The sequence below is a fragment of the Octopus bimaculoides genome, chromosome 4, assembly GCF_046866305.1.
Source record: "Octopus bimaculoides isolate indiv1 chromosome 4, ASM4686630v1, whole genome shotgun sequence".
NCBI classification, from domain to species: Eukaryota; Metazoa; Mollusca; class Cephalopoda; order Octopoda; family Octopodidae; genus Octopus; species Octopus bimaculoides.
In genome coordinates this window covers 17,072,746-17,099,402 of record NC_142931.1, presented here as the reverse complement: position 1 = coordinate 17,099,402, position 26,657 = coordinate 17,072,746, and the positions used below count along the sequence as shown (strand labels likewise).

General features: G+C 34.1%; 1 protein-coding gene across 3 annotated transcripts in view; it reads right to left on the bottom strand.

Annotated features, from left to right (window-relative positions):
* LOC106875197 (reelin) overlaps positions 1–26,657 on the bottom strand; it is a 221,159-nt gene that overhangs the window by 40,119 nt on the left and 154,383 nt on the right. For all 3 annotated transcript variants that reach the window (XM_089350383.1, XM_014923240.3, XM_089350384.1), the window contains 11 exons: positions 26,198–26,375; positions 23,011–23,210; positions 21,511–21,587; positions 20,185–20,347; positions 17,389–17,503; positions 14,649–14,869; positions 11,572–11,861; positions 11,118–11,274; positions 8,750–9,008; positions 6,509–6,650; positions 4,848–4,955 (listed from right to left, as the gene is read on the bottom strand). In XM_089350383.1, the coding sequence (XP_089206509.1) occupies positions 4,848–4,955; positions 6,509–6,650; positions 8,750–9,008; positions 11,118–11,274; positions 11,572–11,861; positions 14,649–14,869; positions 17,389–17,503; positions 20,185–20,347; positions 21,511–21,587; positions 23,011–23,210; positions 26,198–26,375 (1,910 nt within the window). The remainder of the gene's footprint in view (positions 1–4,847; positions 4,956–6,508; positions 6,651–8,749; positions 9,009–11,117; positions 11,275–11,571; positions 11,862–14,648; positions 14,870–17,388; positions 17,504–20,184; positions 20,348–21,510; positions 21,588–23,010; positions 23,211–26,197; positions 26,376–26,657) is intronic.

The window sequence follows — 26,657 nt, the reverse complement described above, 5'->3', positions numbered from 1 at the left end:
ATATATATATATATATATATATATATATATACGTACCTATATACATACATACATACATACATACATACATATATGCACATGCATATGCACACAAATCTGAGATGAGATTTCAGTTACATAATTGAACTAAATAAAGAATATATTAGAGCAGTTGTAATGTATTTTTGCAAGACAATAATCTTGCTGAATAGTAATATTGTAAGATTTAAGCAGCTGTTCATATTTTAATTTTTGATAAATGTAAGTCAGAATTCTTTTATTTATAAGATCTATTGTCAATGACAGAGCATTTGGCTTTTGTTTCATGTCACAAGTACTTGATAATATTCTATTTTATAATTTAAGAGAACTATTAATTATATTTGAGGTAGAATCCAGAAGCAGTAAAATCATATAAGATTTTTATTAGCATTACAAACTAATGCTAATGAAAATAAACCAGTTTAACCAGTTTATCAAATAATTCTGGTTGAGCCAATACTGATTATACTCAGTTTCTAAATCTGCTAGAAACAGCAGCTGTTATTCCCTAAATCATATCCTATCGTCTTAAAATGGGTGTTCAAACTGGAAAATGTTCTGGATACATAATATCAGAAAAGAAAATTGGATGGGCTAGACTGAAAAGTCTTTGGTAAGTTACATAAAACAAGAATGAGCTGAAGATAAACAATTCTGGTTGTTATGCTTCCTCTCCAGTGTAAAAAATAGACATGCTGTAATACACTTAGACAGACAGCTACTTGGAGTTGAGAGAATATCTCATTGATGAGGTCACAGATGGTGACAGGAGGACTGTGATAAACCTGTCTGATTGATTGATTAATCAAACAATTGATTAGTTTGTTTGTTAAATGTTAACAAATTGACAAATAATAACAGAATTGAAATAGAACCAGTGTGTATTTATTATTGGCATAATGACTCTCTTGAGATAAAACAAACTACATAGAGTATTATCTATAAAAAAGCATTGCAGTGCTATCTATGTTCAGGTTGTAATAATACACCTTGGGTTCAAGCATAGTTAAATTCGCTTTTCAGTTAAGTGGTACTAAGTTTGATTCCCAACTGCATACCACCTTAGGAAAGTATCTTCTACCATCCAATTTTCTTTTCTGATATTATGTATCCAGAACATTTTCCAGTTTGAACACCCATTGGCCAAATCCATCATCATCATTTAACGTCCGCCCTCCATGCTAGCATGGATTAGATGATTTGACTGGGGACTGGCGAACCAGATGGCTACACCAGACTCAAATCTGATCTGGCAGAGCTTCTACAGCTGGATGCCCTTCCTAATGCCAACCACTCAGAGAGTGTAGTGGGTGCTTTTTACGTGCCACCAGCACGAGGGCCAGTCCGGCAGTAATGGCAACGGCCACACTCAAATGGTGTTTCTTATGTGCCACCTGCACAGGAGTCAGTCCAATGTTGTGAGTCAAATTTCCTAAATTAGAACTAAACTGTGTGGAAGATTATTGGAGATATCATGCCTGCTCTTGGATGTCTCCATGGTTTTGATTCTGGTCTAAGTATTTGGACCAAGTTTCCAGTCTGTGAATAACTTATCAGTTTCAGAGGCCCTTTAAAGCATTAAGGATATTACCATTTGTCATCTGCTGAAAACACACACACACACACAAGTAGATATGGCCCATTACACCTCTCCAGGGACATCTGTCTAGGATGAGGATAATTCCTAATTCAAACCTCTGCTGCCTTGTGGTGTTATTTATTGAGCATTTAAAAGAAGGTTAAGTGAGTAAACCCCTACAGAAAATCCTGTAGGAGAGACCCTAAAGCAGATATGTATGGTTATACTTAACCAATATCTGGCACCCCCTGTGGATTCATGGATGCTGTGAACATAATGACTTGTCTTTCCTTCATGGCTCATCAATGAGTGGAGAGATGGTAAGAGTACTTGATGCTAGGCACTCGCTTCTGAAAACAGCTTGAGCATAATAAAGCTGGTCATGAACTTTCAACGTGTGGTATGACGTCAGTGACTGGGGAGGCTGACCAGAAGGGCGAGTTGACCGGAAGAGGAAGAAGGGCAGAGGGAGCCTCGATCGGGATTCATGCCCTTTTCGAATGGGGTTGTGGTCAGGAGAAGACGTGCTAAGCGACGGTCTAGGCTTGGGAGAAGCAGCTGCTATTCCTAGTGTTCTTTGGGTCGGGGCAAGCTTCAAGGATTGGATACTGCAAGACAGACTCGCAGTCGACGAAAGGAAAACCGAGGTAAGGCGATTACATCTACTCGCATGCATACACCACACAACGAATGATGAAAAAGACATTCTTTGCCTTCAGCACTTAGTTCTATGAAGTTTTCTGGTTTTCCACTTTGAAATACATACTTCTTGTACAGAGAATAGCATCAAATTTACTTCATGATGAAAACGTTATTTGAGGAATTATATAAAAAAATTATTTCTGTTGTGTAACTGTTCATCAACAGTTGCTAGAAAAACTGCTGTAATTAAGTTTACAATATCGAGTTTGGTCATTAAGATGTCTGGATGAATATGACCTTCACTATTTTAACATATAGAGGTGAGATTTTTACATTTTTCCCAAAGCAGAGATAATAATTTCCACATGGAATCTAATGAATTATGGGTCTGTTCAACTTCTACTATTGATCTGCAATACAGCTGCTATTCCAGATTAGGTTATATAAATGCGATAGCAAGAGTTGTTAAATAGCTTTAGCTGTTGCTATGGAACATTTTAAAATCAGCTTTGGAATGTTTGAGAGTTCAAATTTGCTTTCTTTGAATTGAGATTTCTTTTAGCCATTACCTTCATTTATCACAATGGTAAGTGTTTATTATTTTAATCAATTCTGTCCATGGGGACCGTCATCATCATCATCATCATCATCTATGTGTCTTCCATGTTGGCATGGGTTGGGTGGTTTGACATGATCTAACAGTTTTAAGGATTGCCTCATGTGCCTATGTCTGCTTTGGTATGGTTTCTATGATTGGATTCCTTTCATAATGTCAACCACTTTACAGAGTGTCCCGGGTGCCTTTTTTGTGACCCTAGCACAGTGAGGTCGCCATGTAACTTTCAAGACTAAAAAGCACCCTCGACAAAGTGGGGGATGGGGTGGGGGGCAAAATAGTAGACAAAGAGAGGAAGCTTTATGCTAGGTGTTAAGAGATTAAAGTAAGATAAAAGCAACAAGAACAGGTTTGTTGCTGTGGAGGGGATACATAGCTACTTCATATTAGATAAGAGTGGGTAGGAGTACTTGGGATGGCTCTGACAAGAGAAATAAAGATGTTAGTGACAAAGTGTAAAGGCATATCCACAAGGTAAAATAATGTGAATGGATTGACCTTGGCAGAATTCGAACCCAGAATGTAAAGATATGAAATGCTGCAAAGCGTTTTGCCTGGTGTGCTAATGATTCTGTCAGCTCACTGTCTAAGTCCACCAAAATATACTAAAACATGCAAGACTGATGCAATTAATGTGAAATTTTGAAATTTTGAAAGTTGGTTTAGAAACACATGGACAAGGATGGAATTTGACAAGTTTAGTGGAATAATGGACTGCATTTATACTTCCAGAAAGTCTTTAGGAAGGAGAATAGAGCGTGGGTAATAAATAATAAAAAACAAGTGGGTTGGTGGGGAGTTAGTGTGTGGTTTGTTGATTTTTCTCTTGAAATAGAAACAAGATATCTGTAATGTTAGCAAGCAAACATTTTCAGCAAACCTTATTAATAATGCAAATACATCTTTTTAAAATGTCTTCTTAATATTTAAATGATTAAAGAGGATGAACATTTTAAATATATTTAAGCTTTGAAGAGAGAAAATAATGACTAAAGATGAAATATATTTTAGCTCTCAAGAGAATATAAAGTGTTGCTTATGCAATTTCGGAATGGTTGAGAACATAAGATAGATCTCAGATAGTTAATACAGGAATCTTGTGAATGGAAACCTTTAAACTGATTAATATTCATGAGAAATAAGAGATTGACTCAACACCGCATATTGCTAAATATCATTAAATTGTCATATTCTGTGAGAGGATATATGGGAGATCATTGTTGATGGGGAAAACATAGATAGCTGTTAGGTGTTTTTGATATTAACAGAAGACAAGACAGGATTTAAACAAAGTATGGTTATGTCTTCTGAGAAGGATTGAATAAGGTTATTAATAATTCACATAAAGAAAAGAAAGGGTGTTTGTGTGATGATAGCTCTTTGGTATTTATGAGAGCTGAGAATCTCTAAGTGTTTTCAAAGCACGGAATTTAATTGGTGCTATAATTTGCTAATACGATAGCTACTTAATAGATTTAATAAAATCTAAGTCCCAATCCAACACTGATTGCTCAGAATAGCATAGCTCTAGTTGACAAACATAGACGATGAGTTTATATTACAACAGTAACTTCAGCTGCAGGGAGAATATGTACTTTTTATTGATAGGTCAGTTTTATTTAATTCAAGCTTGTCTGCTTTGCAATGTAAAGTAATTATCCACAATTACTCTACCTTGGAATCTGCTTATTATTACCAAACTATACACACACCCAGATCATTAAGTGGTCCTTTTTAATTTTAGCTATGATTTATAATATTAAGAAGGGCAAATCCAAGAAAGTGGACTTGAATAGTGTGTATATCATTCCTAAGTATATGGTACATTTGTGGTATTTTATATGGTATATTGCTTATTAATGATATATGGTATATTATACAATATGTTAAATGATATATTGAGTATATTAATGATACATTATAATTGAATAGAGCAGAAATAGAAGTTATAACATGTAACCGAATTTGATAAAAGAATATTAAACTTACCATAGCATTGTTTAGTGTCTTTGCAACCCATTGAAAGTTCAAATTGAATGAATGCCCCCGAATAGGTGGTCACATCTCTGGATATTGCATACCTCATATTACCTTCATCTTGAAAAGATTTGTATTTAATATTAGCATAAAGAAAAAGTATGATTTATTAGAGATTCATGACAAGAAAAAAATACAATTTAATTTTAACATTAACAAACTTGATCATCATCACATCTTTAAGAAAAGAATTAGCTTCGTTTATATCTATTCTACTACTGATTCTTATGGCAGAGATGTGAGAATGAACTTAAAAATAGACCAGTAAATACTGGGATACTTTGTGAAATTGGTAGTGGAAAGAAATTATATGACTTGTCAACATCTACAAAATATGCTTGTATTAAAATAATTTATATTCATTAATAGTAGGAAAGATGACCATTGGGAAATAAAAAGAAGAAACAAGTCTTTATTCCACCAAGACTTGTATGTTTAATAAGCATTTTAAGCACTTCAAAAAAATTGCCCTAGAGATACATAAAAGAGGAGATAAAAGTATTAAGCTTTCGATTGCTTTTGATTTACAACAGTCCTGTTGAGTTGTTAATGAGGGGATGTCCTGGAGAGTTAGGACATTTGCACACCATCAATGCAACAAAAATTTTGACTTGCTTAAACAAATATATTCATCAAACACTAGATATTCTTCCTCGGGATAGCCACAAAGTTATAGGAGTGGCAAAATATTTCAATTTAGAGGTAGATTAAGATAAAGTAATGCGTATTAGTTAGGACAACAATAGCGAGGGGAGTTCTGAAGCCAACAATGGAGTCTATATATAGTTTAATCTGATAAAAGTAGCAACTGAATCTCCCTCAAATCACACCCTACTGTTTAAAAAAAAAGGAACCTTGTAGTGTAGGATATACAAAAGGATGATGTGTCATGGTTGGAATGTCTCTGATTTATAGGTCTGTTTGATCCAAGCTGAGCTGGACTAATCCATGACAACAAAATAACAATATTACAATGTAAAATGAAGACCTCATGATCTCTAATTATCCTCTTTACAATTATTGGGCTCCAACTTGGATATTAAAATATTTTAATATTTTTTTACTTAGAAATCTCACTTGTGGGTCAATATAAATCCATTCTATTATGAATGTCACCTTCACAGATGTCAGTAGAATGTTTTACAAGATGTGTTTCCTGTTCCAGAGTCCATCAGCTAACAATTTAATTTAAAATTCCAAAAAGATAAATTTTATAATATTATGCAGACAATGGCTCCTAAACTGTGAAACCTGTTGAGATTATTCAATTCCATTCCAAATGCATAGAAACAAAAACATCATCTCATGTTGTATTTCTGTATCAACCACAAAAATGTAAAGCAATGGTTCTTGACCATTTTTCACCTATGGACCCCACTGATTTCTATTTTACTCGGATGGATCTTCATAGACATTTGATGTTTAAAAAATCCTATAACATTCTTTTTAATTAGATATTATCAGTTGTACAAAAAAATTGTTAAAATATTTTGCATATAGTAGAATTATAACCAATTTATTGTACATAAGTTTTAATAACAAAATCTTATATGGATCTCTAAGGGTCATATGAACCCCTGTTGAGAACCAGTGATGTAAAAGATGGAGTATACCTTCAAAGGAGAGGGCATCTGTAACAGACCCACAGACTTTTTTAATTTCTCCTCCAGGATAAAGCAGCCAGTTTGTGTCTTGAGGAATCGTTGGTTCATCCAGAAGCATTTCAGTGCCATCAATATCTCCACCAACATAAATCTGCACAAATGAAGGAAGTATAATTTTATTCATTAATTAATCAGTATTTTCTTTATTAAAACTCTACAGTGGGTGCAGGTGCAGGAGTGGCTTTGTGGTAAGTAACTTGCTTACCAACCACATGGTTTCAGGTTCAGTCCAACTTCGTGGCACCTTGGGCAAGTGTCTTCTACTATAATCTCGGGCCGACCAAAGCTTTGTGAGTGGATTTGGAAGACGGAAACTGAAAGAAGCCTGTTGTATATATGTATATGTATATATATGTGAGTGTGTGTGTGTTTGTGTGTCTTTGTTTGTCCCCCCAACATCGCTTGACAACCGATGCTGGTGTGTTTATGTCCCCGTAACTTAGCAGTTCAGCAAAAGAGACTGATAGAATAAGTACTAGGCTTACAAGGAATATGTCTTGGGGTCGATTTGCTCGACTAAAAGGTGGTGCTCCAGCATGGCCGCAGTCAAATGACTGAAACAAGTAAAAGAGCGGTTTGAAGAAACAAGACAATAATTAACTAATTTAACTAGGAATCCAAATGATTTATATTGAAATTGACCTGGATTAGGAATTAAGATGCTATGGCGATTAGTAAAAGATAAGCCCAATATTGAATAGTGATGAATGAAAATGTTAAGTGTTGAGTTAATAAATACTGTCTGAAGTTAAATGAAGGTGAGAAAGATTAAAAGATTATTACGTTAAAATGAAAGGATTTATGTCTTCAAACAAACACTTCTACCATTTGCCATCTTTTGACATCCAGGGTTTTCATGCTTGTATGGGTTGGATAGAATCGGGGCAAATTTTCTACAGCCAGATGACTTTCCTATTGCTAACCCTTTCCTGTTTCCTAGTAAGGTAATATTTTGCCGTGGAGGCGCAATGGCCCAGTGGTTAGGGCAGCGAACACGTGGTCATAGGATCACGGTTTCGATTCCCAGACCGGGCGTTGTGAGTGTTTATTGAGTGAAAACACCTAAAGCTCCACGAGGTTCCGGCAGGGGATGGTCGCGAACCCTGCTGTACTCTTTCACCACAACTTTCTCTCACTCTTACTTCCTGTTTCTGTTCTGACTGTAATTCAAAGGGTCAGCCTTGTCACACTGAATATCCCTGAGAACTACGTTAAGGGTACACGTGTCTGTGGAATGCTCAGCCACTTGTACGTTAATTTTACGAGCAGGCTGTTCCGTTGATCAGATCAACAAGAACCCTCATCGTCGTAAGCGACAGAGTGCCAACAACAACAATATTTTGCCATTGTTAAGCATGATTTCTCTGAAGGTTGGAAATGAAGGATGCTGCCTGTATGATGGTGATGCTCGTTTACAACTATCATGTGGTGTCAAGGACAAGGAGACATAAATACACAAACAAACGTGTGTGTGTGTGTGTGTGCGTGTATATATATATATGTATGTATGTATGTATGTGTGTGTGTATGTGTATATATATATATATGTATGTATGTATGTATGTATGTGTGTGTGTATGTATATATATATATATATATATATATATATATATATATATATATATAGCATTTAAATAGCATTTTTTGACCTGCTGTCACCTGTATCATTGATTCTGTTACTATCATTCTTAAATTAGTGACATTGGATAATAATAGAATTAACGGTACCTTTGTAAATTAATTTTATATATATATATATATATAATGGGCTTCTTTCAGTTTCTGTTTGTCAAATCCACTGACATGGCTTTGGTTGGCATGTGTTGTGGTAAAAGACATTTGCTCAAGCTGCCATGCAGTGGGACTGAAATTGAAACCATGTGGCTGGAAAGCAAACTTCTTAACCGCACAGCCATATCTGTGCCTGGACTTATATAAGATTCTATGATGCCAAACTTTTCCAGAATACACAGATTTGTTTTCAAGAATTTCTTCATGGAAATCTTAATTTATGGTATGTTCATCAAAAGTGTTCTAATGCCTCATTGTACTGTGATCATGAAATGAAAATGTGATCTGAATAATGTAAGTCTAGTATTACCGTACTCAGTTTTCACAGATATTTACAAAAATACAGACTAAAACCAATGAAAGCAAACATTTGTAAAAAGGAATTTCTTGATTGCCAACCTGATCGACTGCCCATTGTTCAGTGAAAGTACCATCGGTTGATGGCTGCCACCATTGCAGCTGGGTAGAATTTGTTCGAGCTTTCTCAGGCAGATGAAGAACAATGTATTCAGGTTTGTTACTTTCATAGGAAAAGTCAAATTGCTCAAAGGTATGCCATGTAATTCCACCATCGACTGAATATTGGACATACACTGGAGGGGTACCTGTGCTGGGAGGAGAGGCTTTACAACCAAGTCGCAGGAAGAATTGAACAATACTGAAAGGAAATTAACAAAATTAAAGATTAATTTATTCTTGAATGACAGAACACTGAAATAGATAAGAAATAGCTCTAGTATTTATTGTTGAATTATTATTGTTGAAAAAATGAGATTGTCATGGTTGGAATGCCTTTGATGACAGGTCTGTTCTAGCATGGTTGCTCTAGAGTTAAACAATATAAATATTCAATGAGTATCTTATTAACATATTGAATTCTGGGGTAATAATTTTGATATTGCATGAGGTTGTGCTGAAATAGTTAAGAGACATAATGTAAATGCACAATAGAGTTTTCTCTATAAAAATAGTACAAGCTTTAGCTGTAATTACAGTGTGTGATTAAATACAGTGGGCAAATATAAACAAATGTCTAAACAATCTCTTTGCAGGCAGAAAAAGGAAGATCAGTTTGATTGGTTTTGGTCCTATTTGGGGTAACTAATCAGAAAGTGTGTACCCCCTGGTCTTCTGCCCACAGAGAAATTGTATACTGCCACTACTATTAAGAACTGCACTTGACCATAAAAATCTGATGTACAGAAAAAGTTTTGCTGACAGTTAGGTCAATTGATTACTGATGTGCACAACGGTGCATATTAAATAGTGCAAAAACATGTTAGATTTTGTCTCGTGCATTTAATTATCTGCAGTGTCAACTAACATTCGTACTACCAAAATAGATAGATATATTCTATTCCCTTCTATCTCCATTGCTATCCATCTGCCACTCTCCTTTCATAGTCTCATAAACATTCCTATCCACTCATCCTATCCTTTGTTCCACTTCTCTCTTATATTCACCCTCTTGTTCATTGCAGTTATTCCCTGACACCTTATCATCACAGTCTTCCTTTTTCCAGCTGCTAGGGTACCTATGTGTTCCTGTCTCTCTATCATAGTTCAATCTCTCATCACCTGGCATAAAGGCACCTCCCTCAATACTACTCTCCCTCCTCAGTTGAAGGTCTTGTCTCACAAGTTACTTGGTGACCTCTGCAGTTCTGATACTATGAAAAATGCACCAAGTACACTCTGTAAAATGGTTGGCATTAAGAAGGGCACTTGGCAAACGATAGAGCTTGATGCACCCCTCAAGCCTGTCAGTTCCTGTTAAACCATCCAACCCATACCAGCATGGGTAAATAGGGGTTAAATGATGGTTTGCATTATCCAAAGCATGTTGTTCAGTAAATCAATTAATATATCATCTGACAAGATATAGATGTGGCATTCAGACTAATTACCATCACAGTGATATACTAGGATATATGAATTTACTAAAGTAAAAGAATATAGTCATAGCTTTATACATTATCATGTATGCAGGAGATAGTTTATGAGCTAAATTTATAGTGTGGCTTCAATTTCTGTTTCATTAATGTCATAAGTATTAGCATTGTATTTCTATGCTTGTTCTGTTTTGGACCTATCCATATATTTTGGGTATATATAAAAAAGGGTAAAGACCCCCTTTGGTCATGAATGACCATGGGATTGCAACTAGAAAGTTCCCCTCCGAGGTACAAGTCCAGGCGAGGTTGTTTGTGGAAGACCAGCAGTCTCTTATGCATACCAGTCTCCCTTCTCCATGCCACCGATGTTGCCCAAGGGAAAGTCAGAAGTTGATACAACTTAGCACCAGTGACATCGCAACTCATTTCTTCAGCTGAGTGAACTGGAGCAACATGAAATAAAGTGTCTTGCTCAAGAACACAACACACAGCTCAGTTCTTGAATTGAACTCTCAATTTTATGATTGTAAGTCAGACACTCTAACCACTGATTCATGCACCTTCACTGGGTATATTTAGACAATGAGATTTAGCCTCGAGAGTAATTTCTGGGTTGTATAAAGAACTGACTTATAAGCATTATTTCTGAGTGGATTATCACAGTTTCAGACAGCAATGCAGTGTTATCGTAATTATTTCAGTAAGAAAAAAAAATCATTGATAGCTCAATTTGTCAGGAAACCATGTTGGTGTATTTAGTTAAAAGTGTGAGAAAATGTATTTTATTAGAAAGAAACTATAAAAAATCTTTTGTAGATTTCAGTATGAAAAGGCAATAATGAATTAGTTTAAAATAATAAAAGTGTTTCTACCTGACACGAGACAAATCTAGGTCTTTGCTAATAAGAACTCTGTCACCATTTTCTCCAAAGTACAGACTTGCACCTCTGATTAAAAGACCACACTCTTTAGGTGTAATACGGCCATTGCTCCAAATAGACCATTTTTTCTCATCCAATGCAGTTTGTGCTGTTAGAGAACATAAGGAGAATGTAACATAATTATTATTAATATAGAGTGAATTACAACAGTGACATTAACAACATTATACATATGAGCACATACAATACACTTTCTTCATTGTTCAGGTATGTACCAGAAAACACATACATATGCACACACATGCATGCTCTCTCTCTCTCTCTCTCTCTCTCTCTCTCTCTCTCTCTCTCTCACACACACACACACACACACATACATGTACACAAATATATGCTGTAATTAAGCAGTATTCACAATAAATTCCAAATACAGTGTATCAGTTACCTTCAAGCAACTGTGAAGATGGTTTCTGAAAGTAATCTCGAACTGCACTTGATCCACCCAGCACTGGTTCCTTAAACTCTTCTTTCATAGAGGTGGGGTGTTGTTGGAGGGGAGTGCAGCTGTCTCCTCCATAACCCTCATCACATTCACACAACATTGAGCTCCCGCAACTTCCATGTCCATTGCAATTACTAAGGCACATCATTCCAATAAACACATTATCAATAGCCCACTCTGGGGCATAGTCAAAGTGAGGAATGTATCCTTGTGTCCAACGGAAGCGAATAGCACTGTTTTAATAAAAAAGCAAAAAAAAAAAAAAGAAATAATATGTTGTCGGCATATATTATATCATATCATAGTATGGGAAGCAGAATTGGTTAGCTTTATAATGATAAAAAAAAAAAAAAATTTCGGTCTTACAGCTTTGCTACTATGTTGTAAAAATATTCAATGTTAACCCTTTTGATACCAACCTGTTTGAAACTACTTCTGATTCTATGATTCAAACTTTCTATTTTTAAGAGATCTATGTTAACCCCTTAGCATTTAGATTACTCTGTCAAATGTAATGCTCATTTATTCACATTGTTTTGAATTGATCCTCCATTATCTTGTAACTTCAAGATTTCAATGATGTGATTGTTTATTTTTATAATGGCATTGTAGGATAGGTGTGATGGACTGGATCTAACCAGTTTTAACATAAAATTGGCAGAATATTTTGGCTGGATATTGCTGGTTTAAATGCTAAAGGGTTAAAATTCTCCATCAAAATTTCATGCTAATTTATGTTTCAAATACAAGCATAATAAGGATAAAGTTATTTTATTAAATTTTTCATTGTTTTCAAAATTAATTAGAACAAAACAAAGGCAGTGTATTTGAAAAGAAATATTGTAATAAAAATGTTTATTACATTTAAGTTTACCATAGACTTTTCACATTTCTTGCAAAACTCTACCTGGCTTTAGAAATTGCTCTTCACATATTAAAAATGTTTTTTTAAGATGAACAATGCATTCAATATTATTGAATTTATAAAAAAAACAACAAAAAAAAAAAACAAGATAATCAAAGTATAACCTTCCCACGCTATTCTATTATATAACGCACATTGACAAGCAGATAATTATGCAATCCTTTGTCTTTTCTAACTATTCCAACAACTCATGAGCACACAGGTTATATATACACATATATAATCAAAATAAGCAACAAGGATATCCAAAGTTAATGCAGTACGATCGTTTCATGCGACTCCATTTATTTAAGCAATGTGAACATTACATCAAATGTAAAATGCAGAGCAATCCTCAGCTGCACAAAGATATAGAAATTTACTGAAATTTCATTTCAACAAAGGACATATTTTTGTAACTACATTTAAACTCTCCAAGTAGAAAGGAATAATACAAAAAAACATTTTGACTTAGCCAGACCATACAGGCTAGTAATTAATTCTAAGCAGATTTTTAACTGTCACTGATTTTATTTGTTTTTATATATATATATATGAAAGTATAGAGTAACTCCAAGATTAATGCAAAATTGTTTTTAATATAACTAAACATAAGCACACAAACACACACACACAACCTAAAAACTGAATTGCCATGTTGCTTGCTGTCATAACTCATGGAGGAACCCTTCCCTATCATAAGAGAATTGGAACCCAGGACTGCAAGCTAACAAACTTTGTCAACTATATTGCACTTAGACTACTTACAGTGGCCAACTGGCATTGTGGGCCACTAAGAGTTGATTGTAGTGTTTATCCTGAGGTGATCCTTGATTGAACAGATCTATGATCAAAAGAATTCCAGCTGGAACCATCACATGTTTTGTTTTCCGTATATTGTACATTTAGAATTATTCAACGTATTCCTCCAGGATTTTTAAAAGACAATAAGGTATGATTTGACAGCTATTTCTAGCATGTTGAGAGACTATATAATGATTTGCTCACTAGTTAGTTTGCTGGATGTTTTAGTAAGGGGCATCATGTAATAGTAAGTCATTGATCCCAGACTAATAGGTTGGCAATCTGGTGATATGATCACCTACACTTTTACAGAGTTATTTGCTATCTATTTTTTTTAAAAGATTTACAGTACTGATCATTTTGGTAATTTTGGAATAAACTAATTTTAATTGGATATTGTAATGGAATAAGTGTTACTAAAATATGATATTGTATAAGATATGAAATATCTTGAGCTTAATATGTCATGAGATTCTAACTGACACCTGTATGGGTATCAGTGGTTAATATAAAGAACTTATTTGAATTCTTAAACAAATATGTTTAAAACAAACTTAATTAAATTCATTAGGTAAATAGTAAGATCCAAAGGAACTAGCAATGGTTTGTGACAATGGTTTGTGGTTGAAATTAATGAATATAAACAGATCAAAAGTGGAATAAATTGGTTTACCATGAGGAAGAAGCCTAATATAACAGACAGAGCCTTTTGTTGAGAAATATTATCTGATGGAATTGTATGATAAACAGTTTCTCATGACAACTGTGTTAATCTTTCAACGACCACAGTTGGCCAAAACTTGTATATAAAAGTTGAAAGTAATTCTCAGTAACTTTTGTGGCTTCGATATAATTTATCACTTAGATTCCTGTTATACAATCAGAAGATTTTTTTTTTTCACTTAATCTTTTAGCATTGTTAGCTATTGATTTTCAGTGCCAAACTTCTGATAAAGACATCAAAGAGCTATCTTTCACCAAGAAAAAGAATCTATATATTGTCAAAAAGACAAAAGTTTAAAAAACAAAAATTCTTGGTTACTAAATAGCCTGTCTGGTGAGAATAAGTAAACTATTTAAATAAGATTTACCCTATTACTTTACATGGTAGAGGAGTTGTTGTTTTCAATGAATTCTAAAATAGTTGCTTGTAGATTCCATACAGTATTTATTGTAATAATGTATTTAGTGTGGAAAAAAATTTCATTGCTTTCCCTATCAAATCAAAATGATGTTCTAAAATACACCCACAAAAGCCTTTTATTCAATATTTACTCCAGAAGTAGTAAATTGGAAAAAGCCAAGTTCATACCCACAAGCATGAAGTCCATCTAAAGGAATGATAATTCTTCTCCAATATTTGGTTGTGCCAGAATAATATATCGATGTTGGTTGTGTTTGGTCATCACAACGAGCCAAAGCATAATCAGCACAATTAGGAACAATCAACTGCCATGTTTTACCACCATTTACAGAATATTCCAGACGTACAGGATATTTGTGAGTTGAACTGGCACCACAACCAACATTGATCTGACAGAATAAATAAAAATAGAATAAATAAGAATAAAAATAATTGAAGGGTAAACTTTCTGCCAGTAGAATTTACAAAATATAATTGTTAGTTTTATATCATTTAATATCAACATCACACAATGTTTCACCCAAACTACTCTATCCTAAAACTTGTTATGATCTTGCATTAATTTGCTAGTATTTTATAAAAATGATACTTTTCATTGTATCAACATTTATCAAATAATAAGCATTTACCATAAGGCAGCAAGCTGGCAGAAATGTTAGCACGCTGGGTGAAATGCTTAGCGGTATTTCATCTGTCTTTACATTCTGAGTTCAAATTCTGCCTGTGCCTTGAGTAGAAAAGAATAAGCATTTACCATAAACTCTCCCAACTCTATGGTAACAAAAAACTTCCAAGATCCTTGGTTCCCTAAATGGGTTGCTACAACATTATACTTTGTTATCCATACACAAGACTTTCCTAAATCTCTGCAAAGACACTCAAAATTCAATGTTTATTTCATTGCGGTCAGTTAAATTGTCCTAATTTGTGAATGTTTATAGTCACTCACATATTTTAATCATTAATTATAATTACTGGTTTCAAATTTTGATACAAGGCTGACAATTTCAGGGTGGAACGGTAAGTTGATTTCATTGATCCCAGTGCTCAAGCTGGTCCATATTTTATTAATCCCAAAGGGATGAAAAGCAAAGCTGACCCCAGCAGAATTTGAACTCAGAATGTAAAGACAAGCGAACTGCCACTAAGCATTTTGCCTGGCATGTTAATGATTCTGCAAGTTTGCCACCTTATCAGTAATTATAATTATTAATAATTACATAATTGCAATTATTAATAATTACATAATTACAATTACAAAATGAAAACCTTGTTTCTCAAGAACAAATTATTTGCAGCAACAGATAAAAATAAATCTATCTTCTTTTCCAACAAAAACAATGGAAAACATTGTCTTGTTCAATGACACTAATATTCTCTGAATACACAAGAGAAACACTTAGGTGTCCCAATAACGCACCAATAACATTCATGCAGTTAAGACAAAGACAATGAAATACCCTGCAATCATTCATTGGTTTGAAAATTAGATAAAAATATAAAATGGTGACATTAGTCTACAAGCAAAACATAAGATCAATACTAATTATGTCAACTTTGTCTGGTCCACAAATTTTTGCTACAAACTGTGTATAGAGTTATAAACCATGCACGATAACTATTTCCCATAGTAGACAATACAATAATTTATAAAGTAAAGCAAAAGTATTAAAACTGACAAAAAAGAAACAAAAAGAAAAAAAAAACAACACTCAGACATAGGAAGAACATGGCTGCAATCTGCTCTGCTGCACATATGACCTGCAGTTATGTCCAGCTAAATTGAAACATATTGATGTACAACATACCTGTGTGTAATAGTTACAGATAAACTGCAATGTTGATAATAACATATGCACTAGCAATACATTGTCTGGGAGTTTAGAAGTCTAACATAGTGCAAGCATGGCTGTGTGGTTAAGAAGTTTTCTTCTCAACTACTTGATTTCAGGTTCAATTTCACTGCACTGCATTTAGAGCAAGTGTCTTCTACCATACTCTCACATCAACCAAAACCCTGTAACAGAAATTTTGCAGGAGAAAAATCTGAATGAAAGCCTGTTGGAGAGATCATTTCTGTCTTTTGGAGGTTGTAGATTAATCTGTTGTTTGGTTTAACAGCAACGCTTGAGCCTTGGGTACCTTTAGTGAAGTTTGCTATTGTAGATATTTGAATCAACACTCTAGTCAAAGGATAATTTTCTCCTTTCTTTTCTATCAGTCACTAAGGCCCTAAAGTGGGATATAGATACTGCCATTCAACCTCTCATTAATAGCAAAAAACATTCCCCTTCCACAAAAAGAAAAAGAAAAAAAAACTAGCTGAAAACTTTCTCCTTGATACAATTAATAGATATTTTATAATAATTGTACTTTGTAAGTATGTTTTCATTAAAATAAAATTATAATATTTACGGAGATGTACTTGCAAAGCAAGTGATCTGATCTGAGATCGTGTGCTGAAACAAAAACAATTGCAGCATGGAAGGTGTTTATAAGCCATTTAAAAACACATAAAAACTGTTAGATTCACTTCAACATTTAAATTTAATTTGTCAAAATATTTTCGTCGCTTTGAGACCACAACCTGTCAGTGAACAGGTCACGGCCTCAAAGCGACGAAAATATTTTGACAAATTAAATTTAAATATTGAAGTGAATTTAATGGTTTTTGTGCATTTTTAAATGGTTTATAAACACTTTCCATGCTGCAACATTATAATATTTCAAAATCAAAAAGTATAATAGTATTGAAACATTTTGAAAGTTAATAGAACACATATCACACCAAATCCATAGGAATAAATAGATGTGTATAATACTTTCTCTATATTTTAGGCAATATTTAATATCTTTGCAAAGCTCTATATCACCAATATAGCTAATATAATAACATAAATATTCTTACATCAAATTGCACAACTGACATAGGTCCAATATCCAAATCTCTCGTAACAATAGAATGTTCTCCAGTTCCCCTTTTGAATACCAAAGCTGAGCTGCCTGCAGTTCGAGTGCTTTCCCTGTAAATATCAAAGACACCATGCAATAAAATATTTGTTAATGACAGACATGTTGAACTGGCAGAGAACTGAATAGAAAGACCTGCAAAACATTAAAACCAAACATTTCCAGTGAAAAATATTGATGTAAATTGGCTGAGGAGATCAGTAAAAATATTGATCTATAATGGCTAACAATTGCAAAAGGAGCATGAAATTGAAGAGACTGAAGGAATGTATAGAACTATCAAATTCTGAAAGTAAATTGTTTAGAATTAATGATGTTAAAGACAGATTCCATAGTTATTAGTAGTACTGATTAATAATCTAATAAATAACATTACTATCATTACCATTACTTCTATATTGGAATATTCCAAAGTTTTGAAACATCAATATCTTTGTATTGTTTGGAATCAAACTTTATCAAATGATATCTGTTGTTTTCCTGTTATAACATATGATATGGAGTCATTAAATTAGACAGGCCCATACAGATTGTCAGAATACTTCAGAGATATACAAAGAATTTCATTCTGAAAAGCATTGACCTCTGGTGCATGAGTCAAGGTTTACAGATAATCTTGTTAGAAATGATTCTCTCCTTCAAACTCACGATACCCCCCCACCCCCGTCACCTCTCACACTGTGTAAATTATCTCAACAACTTCCTGGTGTTTAGGCAGTTGATGAATGACAGAAATAAATTCATACTGATGCCCATCATTAGATAATTATTCATAAAACTGGTCCACAGAAAAATTCACCATTGACCACTGGCTTGCTGTTCACATAAATACGTCATCGTCGTCGTCGTCGTCGTCGTCATCATCATCATCATCACTGTTTAACGTCCACCTTTCATGCTGGCATGGGTTGGATGGTCTGACATTGAGCTGCCTAGCAGGAAGCTGCTCAGACTCCAGCTGTCTGTTGAGATATGGCTTCTATGGCTGGATGCCCTTACTAACACCAATCACTTAACAGAGTGTGCTGGGTGCTTTTTACATGCCATCAGCACAGGTGCATTTACACAACACCGGTACAGGTGTGTTAACACAGCATTGGCATGGCTGCTTTTTTAATGACACTGGCACCTGAAAGGACAAATCTGTATGTATGGAAGACAGCGATTTCGCTTAGCTTGTCATGTCTTATCAAGTACAGCAAATTGCCACATCTCCTGATCCCTTGTTATTTCTTCAGTGAGGCCCAGCATTTAAAGATCCTTTCTCACCCTTCATCCCATGTCTTCCTGGGTCTACCCCTTCAACAGGTACCCTCCACAATTAGAGCTTAGTGCTTCTTTATGCAGCTCAGTACCTCTTCCCAATGTGCTGACATCTCTGGAGGCAAGAGCATAATAGTCAGAAAGCTAAAGGAAGAATTTCTCTTTTATATCTTACTTGTCTTAGTCATTGGATTGCAGCTAAGCTCTGGCACCATCTTGAACTGATTTTTTTGTGATCAAATTGACCCCAGTACTTAGTTTTTGAGTTTTATACTTATTCTGTTCGTTTATTTTGCTGGACTCCTAAGTTAGGAGGACATAAACAAACCAACACTGTCAAGTAGTAGGTGGGACAAATATAGGCACAAAGACGTACATACATACATACCTATATATATACACCTTCACACATGCATAGACTCACACATAAGGTATTGGTTGCTATGGGATTATAGTAGAAGACACTTGCCCAAGGTGCCGCACAGTGGGAGTGAACCTGAAATCACACGGTTTTAAAATGAGCTTGTTAACCATGCTGCCATACTGGCATTCAATTTGTTCCCTGCAAGATGATTTTGAAACTTGAAATTTTCAATCATTTTTCCCTTCTGACCAACAGGCATTAGTCTTTCTGATAAAGGAACTATAATTCCTTAATAAACTCTCTCTCCCTCCCTCTCTTACTCTGAGAGCAACTGTAGGTGGCAGCATCAACAGAATTCTACAAAAGTTGTAGTTGCAGGCAATTAGACACTAACATATTGGAAACTTACCTACAACTGCTTAGACACAATGTTATAATGTTTGATAGAGAGAGACCTTGCCAACATTGACATAGTTGCTTATTTTTGAAAATTATAAGATTTTAAAATATTACATATCCGTTTATGTGACTCTTCCATAACACTCTGATAATGGTTTGTTAATATATCAAGCAAGGGGTGATGAAAACACAAGAGTAAATAATCTCTGGACAATTGTCAATCAAAAAAGGCATTTGTAGAATTCTGTTCTACCAGATTTAGTTAACCATTGAATACTGAGGAGGCATTATTTATATTAAATGTAAATTTATTCTTATAAGTTAATGTTTCGTTTGCAGGAAATAGTCTTTTGTCATCAATATAAGGGAAATTTTTTTTATCTTACTCTAGATTTTTGGAAATCATAACTACACTACTACAATGAATCTTATATCAACCTACCACGAGCTCTATGATACAAACTTCCTGTTGTAAAGTAGTCTAAATTAAAACTTTCCATCAAAGTTTCATATTAATTTGTTTCAAACACTAGCTTAATGACAATTTTATTTAATTAATTATATTGTTTTCAGAATTAATTACAACAAAAGCAGTGTATTTCGCTAGAAATATGGTAACAAAAGGGTTAAAGTGGGAAGCCAAGATAGTTTTTGAAGCTTTTTATTTTCTTTTGGAAAGAAGAAAAAAAATCAAGTAAAATGGCGTACCGTCTGCTGAATTCACAATATGACCCAAGTTTTCCATTGTTTGAAAACTGCCACAGACCTTGATCTAATGATGGTTTTTCAAATTTGTCATCAAGCATGTTTGGGTTGAGTGTCATAGTTCCAACAAAAAAGTTATCTATTGCCCATGTTGACTTCATTGAACCTATAACAAAGTCAACAAAACAATTTCATTTGAATTCTTGAAGAAAAAAATTTTAATATTGAAAATGCTAAATAGGATTATAATTTTAAAGCTAGTTTAAGAATAACAATGGAATATATATATAAATAGGGTGACTCAACCCTGAGAATAGAGTCAAATTTACCATAACATTTGAGTCAACAAGGACTTCAGGTTTTACCTATCAGCTTATTGAACCAGTCTAGTTGAATATGCTGATAATGCAAAACATGATATCCCTGTTGATATTGGAATTAATTCTATGTGACCCTAGCTATTGGCAGCATGCTGTATCTTGGTAAATACACCAAATTTGCTAAAAAGTATCTAACTTTTGAACTAAAGCTAAATTATGTGAATGAACACATTGAGAAAATACTGCAGTTTTGACTTTAGTAGCTATTATTAAATTTGGTGTCAACTGTTGTAGTCTTTGTTTAATATTAGAAAATATTTTAAGACGTGTGATAAATATTTCACTGAAAATGTCTTAAATCATTACCTTCTTTGAGTCAACATGCTTAGGAAAGTTAGATTTTGTTTCTTTGTGTTTTAATAGAGATAACTTCAAAACTAGCAGATGAACTTCCACAAAACATTAATAACATGATATATTATAAACCACAACAGTTTTTAAGTTATTCACTCACAAACCCATGTTTACATATATATCCTTGGATGGTACTTAACTATTGCTCACTCTGTCTTTCTCTCTCATATATATATGTATAAACATACATATATATGCACTCATACCACATGTATGTATACATGCCTATACTCACATTCATACATTGATGCATACACACATACATAGATACTCACATATGTAGATACATACACACATATGTATGTATGTATGTATGTATGTATGTATGTGAGTGTGTGTATGAATGTGTAAAAACAATTTATGAAAATATTTTTTAAAGAAATATTTTACCACGTTATATGACAGAAAATTTTCTGCTAACTGAAAAATAACTACTGTAAGAATATTCATTTGTTCAATAAACTACTAAATAATTATTTTTATACTCTACTACAATTCATCATACATACAAACTGTTAAAAGATTAAAATTAGAAACAAAAAAACAAACCAACAAATTGACATCGTATTTCTGCATTATAAATTATGTTACTAACCTCCATGCTTTGGTTGCCAGAATCTGAATTTTGTTGCATTGGCTTTGGCTAATGGAGGTAAAAATACACTGAAGAAGCTGAAGAACATTAAAAACAAACCATAAATGATTAATGTCAGATCTATAATGCAAATATTGTCTTAACATTTCGGTTTCCAAGCTGTTAAAGTTTATCAAAAGCGAAAATGTATATTGTTTATCTTTTACTTGCTTTAGTTATGGAACTTCATTCATGCCTTGAAGTGTCCAGTCAAACAAATCAAACCCAGTACTTAGTTCCTTTTAAGTCTGGTACTTAGTCTATGAGTCACTTTTGGTGAAACCACTAAGTTATGGGGATGTAAACAAAGCAACACTGCTGTCTAGCAGTGGGAGAAGAGAGAGATAAACACAAAAGCATACATACATACATACATACATATATATATATATATAAATTAGAAATGGAAATCAAAATAATAAATTGAACAATTAGATAATTTAATCATTAAATGATAAATTCAAGTCCATTTTATTATTTTATACAAACAAATGACACATCTCACATAAATTACAGCTGTTTCAACACCATTAGTTAATTGTTCAATTTATTGTTTTGGTTTCCATTTCTAATTTATATTTATATACTCTTTTACTCATTTCAGTCATTTGACTGTGGCCATGCTGGAGCACCGCCTTTAGTCGACCAAATCGACCCCAGGACATTCTTTGTAAGCCTAGTACTTATTCTATCTGTCTCTTTTACTAAACTGTTAAGTTACGAGGGATGTAAACACACCAGCATCGGTTGTCAAGCGATGTTGGGGGAACAAACACAGACACACAAACATATACACACACATACATATATATATATATATATATATATATATATATATATATATATATATATATATATATATATACGATGGGCTTCTTTCAGTTTCCGTCTACCAAATCCACTCACAAGGCTTTGATCGGCCCAAGGCTATAGTAGAAGACACTTGCCCAAGGTGCCACACAGTGGGACTGAACCCAGAACTACATGGTTTGTAAGCAAGCTACTTACCACACAGCTAATCCTACGCCTATATATTATTATTTAAAGGATTGATGTTACTCCTCCAGAAAGTAAAGAAACAATAAGAAGAGTGTGACTGTTATCGAATGAACAATATTTTGACATCTCGTGCGTCTTCCACAAGTTCAAAATAAACATCTCAATCTACTTCAGTTTGGTAATTTTTAGAAGATTGATGTTACTACAAGATGTTGAAATATTGTTCATTTGATAACAGTCACACTCTTCTTATTGTTTCTTTATTTTCTGGAGGAGTAACATCAATCCTTTAAATAATAATAATAATAATAATAATCATTTGTAACATAGATACAATGAGGGATAGTTGACCAAAGAAAACAGTTCAAATGATAGAATAAATTAAAATGATAAATGGTTACAAGTTCAATAACTAGAAGTCCTAAGTTTTGTTATAAGATTAAAAAAGAAAATTGCATTTACCGTGTGTTGGAGTCATTCTTGTAATGGATTTCCTGTAGTAAATGCCACGTGATGCCACCATTAATAGAGTATTGCAGCAGTACACTCTCCCGACGTGGCCATGCAAGTGATTCTCCCTTGCAAGCATATTTGAAGAAGAACTCAATATTGTTAATCATGGTTGTGTCCATATTCTCTGTGACAACAAGCCGTAGTAAATCCTATAATGAAGGCAAAGGGCATAGTTTCAATTCAGAATGAAGAAAGATTTCCTCTTCCATATAATCAAATATGGAAAGTTTCTTTTTTTTTCCTTGAAAAATGAACATTATTATTAAATTAGATATTTTCTGGTATAAGCAGTTGAGGCAGTATTAAATTAAAATTGCCATCTATGTATCATACTTAATGTATACACACTATCAACAAGCCAGTATTCATCTTGAGATATCATCTCTTATGGATATGGTTAGGTTAAGTGTGGGGGAATACACTGTTGCAGTGTGCTGCTGCATTTGCTGTTTGTCAGTATATTCCTGAATTCTCCTGGGTGACCTTTGAGCAGTCAGTCTCCATTTCTGCAAGATACCTCCTTGTCTAATGTGACCATGTGGCATATGGTCAATCAACAGAAGTTGTTAACACAGTCAGATCATCAGTGAAGAGGAGACATTAAGCAGACTAACTTGGAAAATTGAGCAACATGGCCAAACAGTCTGAGCTGACACTCCCAAATCATATAAGTAATAAGACACAACCCAGTTTCAGAGTAGAATCGTTGGCTGGATGTGAAATCTGGTGAATCATTGACTGGATATGAATCTGGTGGATCCTTCACAAGATTATGGACATGCTGTGTTAAAAACAATAAATATCAGAGGGAGACAAAAACACTCTAGCAATGATCAGCAAGAGTGCCAGATGCCCTTTTTGGGCCTCTTCTGCATTTTGCCCTTTTTGGGTCTCTTCTGTGATGTGTATTCACAGCCAACCACATGCTTTAATGGGGCTGGTTGCAAGTACATATCATTGAAAGGCACAAAAAGCTGAAATTCATCTTGAGCTCTTGCTCGCCACTACTGGGATAATATTTGTGTTTTTAACACTGCAAGTGATGATATATCAGGGCAAATGCTGGAATAACTGGCCTTATCAGCTGTGTGTATACATTAAGTATACTATACAAATGACTATTGAATTAAATATTTCATTTACCTTATAAAAGTAAGACAAACAGACTATGCTGGGTTTCTGGCTTCAGGGGCTTTGTTTGATCATATTGACTCTATACTTATTTTGAATTGGTACCTAGTTTATCGCCCTCTTTTTATCAAATGGTTAACCCTTTCATTACCGTATTTATTTTGAGATGCTCTCTGTTTCTTTCAATTGATTTTAAATATAACAAAGAATTTAATAAAATAACTTAGTTATCATTAAGCTAGTGTTAGGAACATAAATTGAGACTAAAGTTTGGTGGAAGATTTTAATTCAAAACTTATGAAAACAAGACATTTATACTGCAGAGCCAGAGGCAGTTTCAGCCAGGTTGGTATCGAAAGGGTTAAGTTATCTTTTGATGTAAAGGGATGTAATTAAACATAACATTTTTACACCAGTGGACACAGACACAAACTACCATCTGTCTATCCATCCATTCATCTGTCCATCTGTGTGTCTATACATTTATCTATGACAAGCTTCTGCAGAGCTTCTGTCTACTTAAATTCCATTCACAAGGCATTGGTTAATTCAGGACTTCAAGCACCTGTACAGTGGGGTCAAACCTGAAGCTGTATGGTTGTAAAGCAAGCTTCTTGATCCCATGGCTATACCTTTCTTATATTGTTTACATGTTCCATTCACAGGATGGATTGCAGCCATGGTGCAGTGAAGGCGTAATTGAGCAAATCAACCCCAGTACTTATTTTCTTAGTCTGGTACTTATTCTATTGGTCTCCTTTGCTGAACCACTGAGTTATAGAGATGTAAACAAACCAACAACAGTTGTCAAGCAATGAGGGACAAATACAAACACACAAGCTTCTACACAGTTTCTTGTTTCTGTATTGCCCACAAGGGGCTAAACATAGAGAGGAAAAACAAGGACAGACAAACGGATTAAGTCGATTACATCGACCCCAGTGCATAACTGGTACTTAATTTATCGACCCCTGAAAGGATGAAAGGCAAAGTCGACCTCGGCAGAATTTGAACTCAGAACGTAACGGCAGGCGAAATACTGCTTAGCATTTCGCCTGGCATGCAAACGTTTCTGCCAGCTCACCGCCACACAGTTTCTGTCTACCAAATTCAATCACCAAGAATTAATTGGCCCAGGGGCTACAATAGAAGGCACTTATTCAAAGTGCCATGCAGTAGGATTAAACCTGAAAACACATGGTTGCAAAGTGAGTTTCTTAATGACACAACCATGCTTTTACTAATACAATTTACAATTGTTTCTATTTAACCCCAGGGCAGCTCTGATCAAAGACATACCAGTGGTCATTATCCTGCCATTTTGTATATGAATGTTTTATCATTTTAAGATGATAAGGTGTGATTTGAAAATGATTTAGCTGTTATTTCTAGCAAGTTGAACAACAACATAGAGATCACCACCTCCCTCATTAGCTCTTTATCATAGGGTTATTTATTAATTGTAAGTGATAGAATAATGATTTTTCAAACAGAGTATCCTGGATTGCCTCTCTTTTATTTTGTTCAGACTGGTTATAGGATTTTAACTTCTTCAATATCAACTTACTTGACACTGCCCTTGGTTGCAGGATATAAACTTCCTGTTTTAGAGTGATCTAAGTTGAAACCTTTTATCAGAATTTTATGTCAGTTTATATTCTAAACACCAGCTTAATAATGACAGTTGTTTTACTAAATTCTTCATAATTTTTTTGATTGAAAATTGATTGAATCTAATGCAGTATATTTCAGCAGAAATATGGTGACAAAAGAATATAACAATAGGATGAAGATCCTTTCCAAGTCATATAAACTCATAGGGCCAGTTTCCTGGTTTCTCTGGTGCATATATTCCACCCACCCCCAGCACTGGATGGGATGCCAGTCCATTGTAGGTAACAAAAGGGTTAAGCTCAATACCATCAGGTATTTGTCTGTTTTAAAATGTCCTTATTTTACTTTCTAAACATGAAATGGAATGTAATAATGGTTTATAAGAACTTGCCTTTGCAAATACTAAGGAATTTCCTGATACCAAGTGGCCACATATGTCAGAAACTTCACCTCCATATAATTCTTGCCATTTATTGTAGTCAAGACTTTCAGAACTAAAATCGTCTCTTAGATTCATTCGTAGAGTTTTTTCAGGTACGCAATTGGGTGGCAGAAAACCCTTATCACATCTGGTGAAAAAAAATACAAACAAATCTAAAACATAACAACAACAAAACAAATTGAAGATTGTTAATTTGGTGTGTTAGATGATAAACCTACTTGAAAGAAAATACGAAGTGTAGTAGGAATCATGGGAAATGATAAAGAATGCAAAATGATTTTGAAAAAATATCTGTGATAGAAGTCACTGGAGGTGGATGGATTGTGGAGATAAAATAGTGCTGCTTGAAAGAGTAGAAAATAGATTTAGTGTATCTAATCTGAGAACACAAATGTTTGTGCTACCTCCT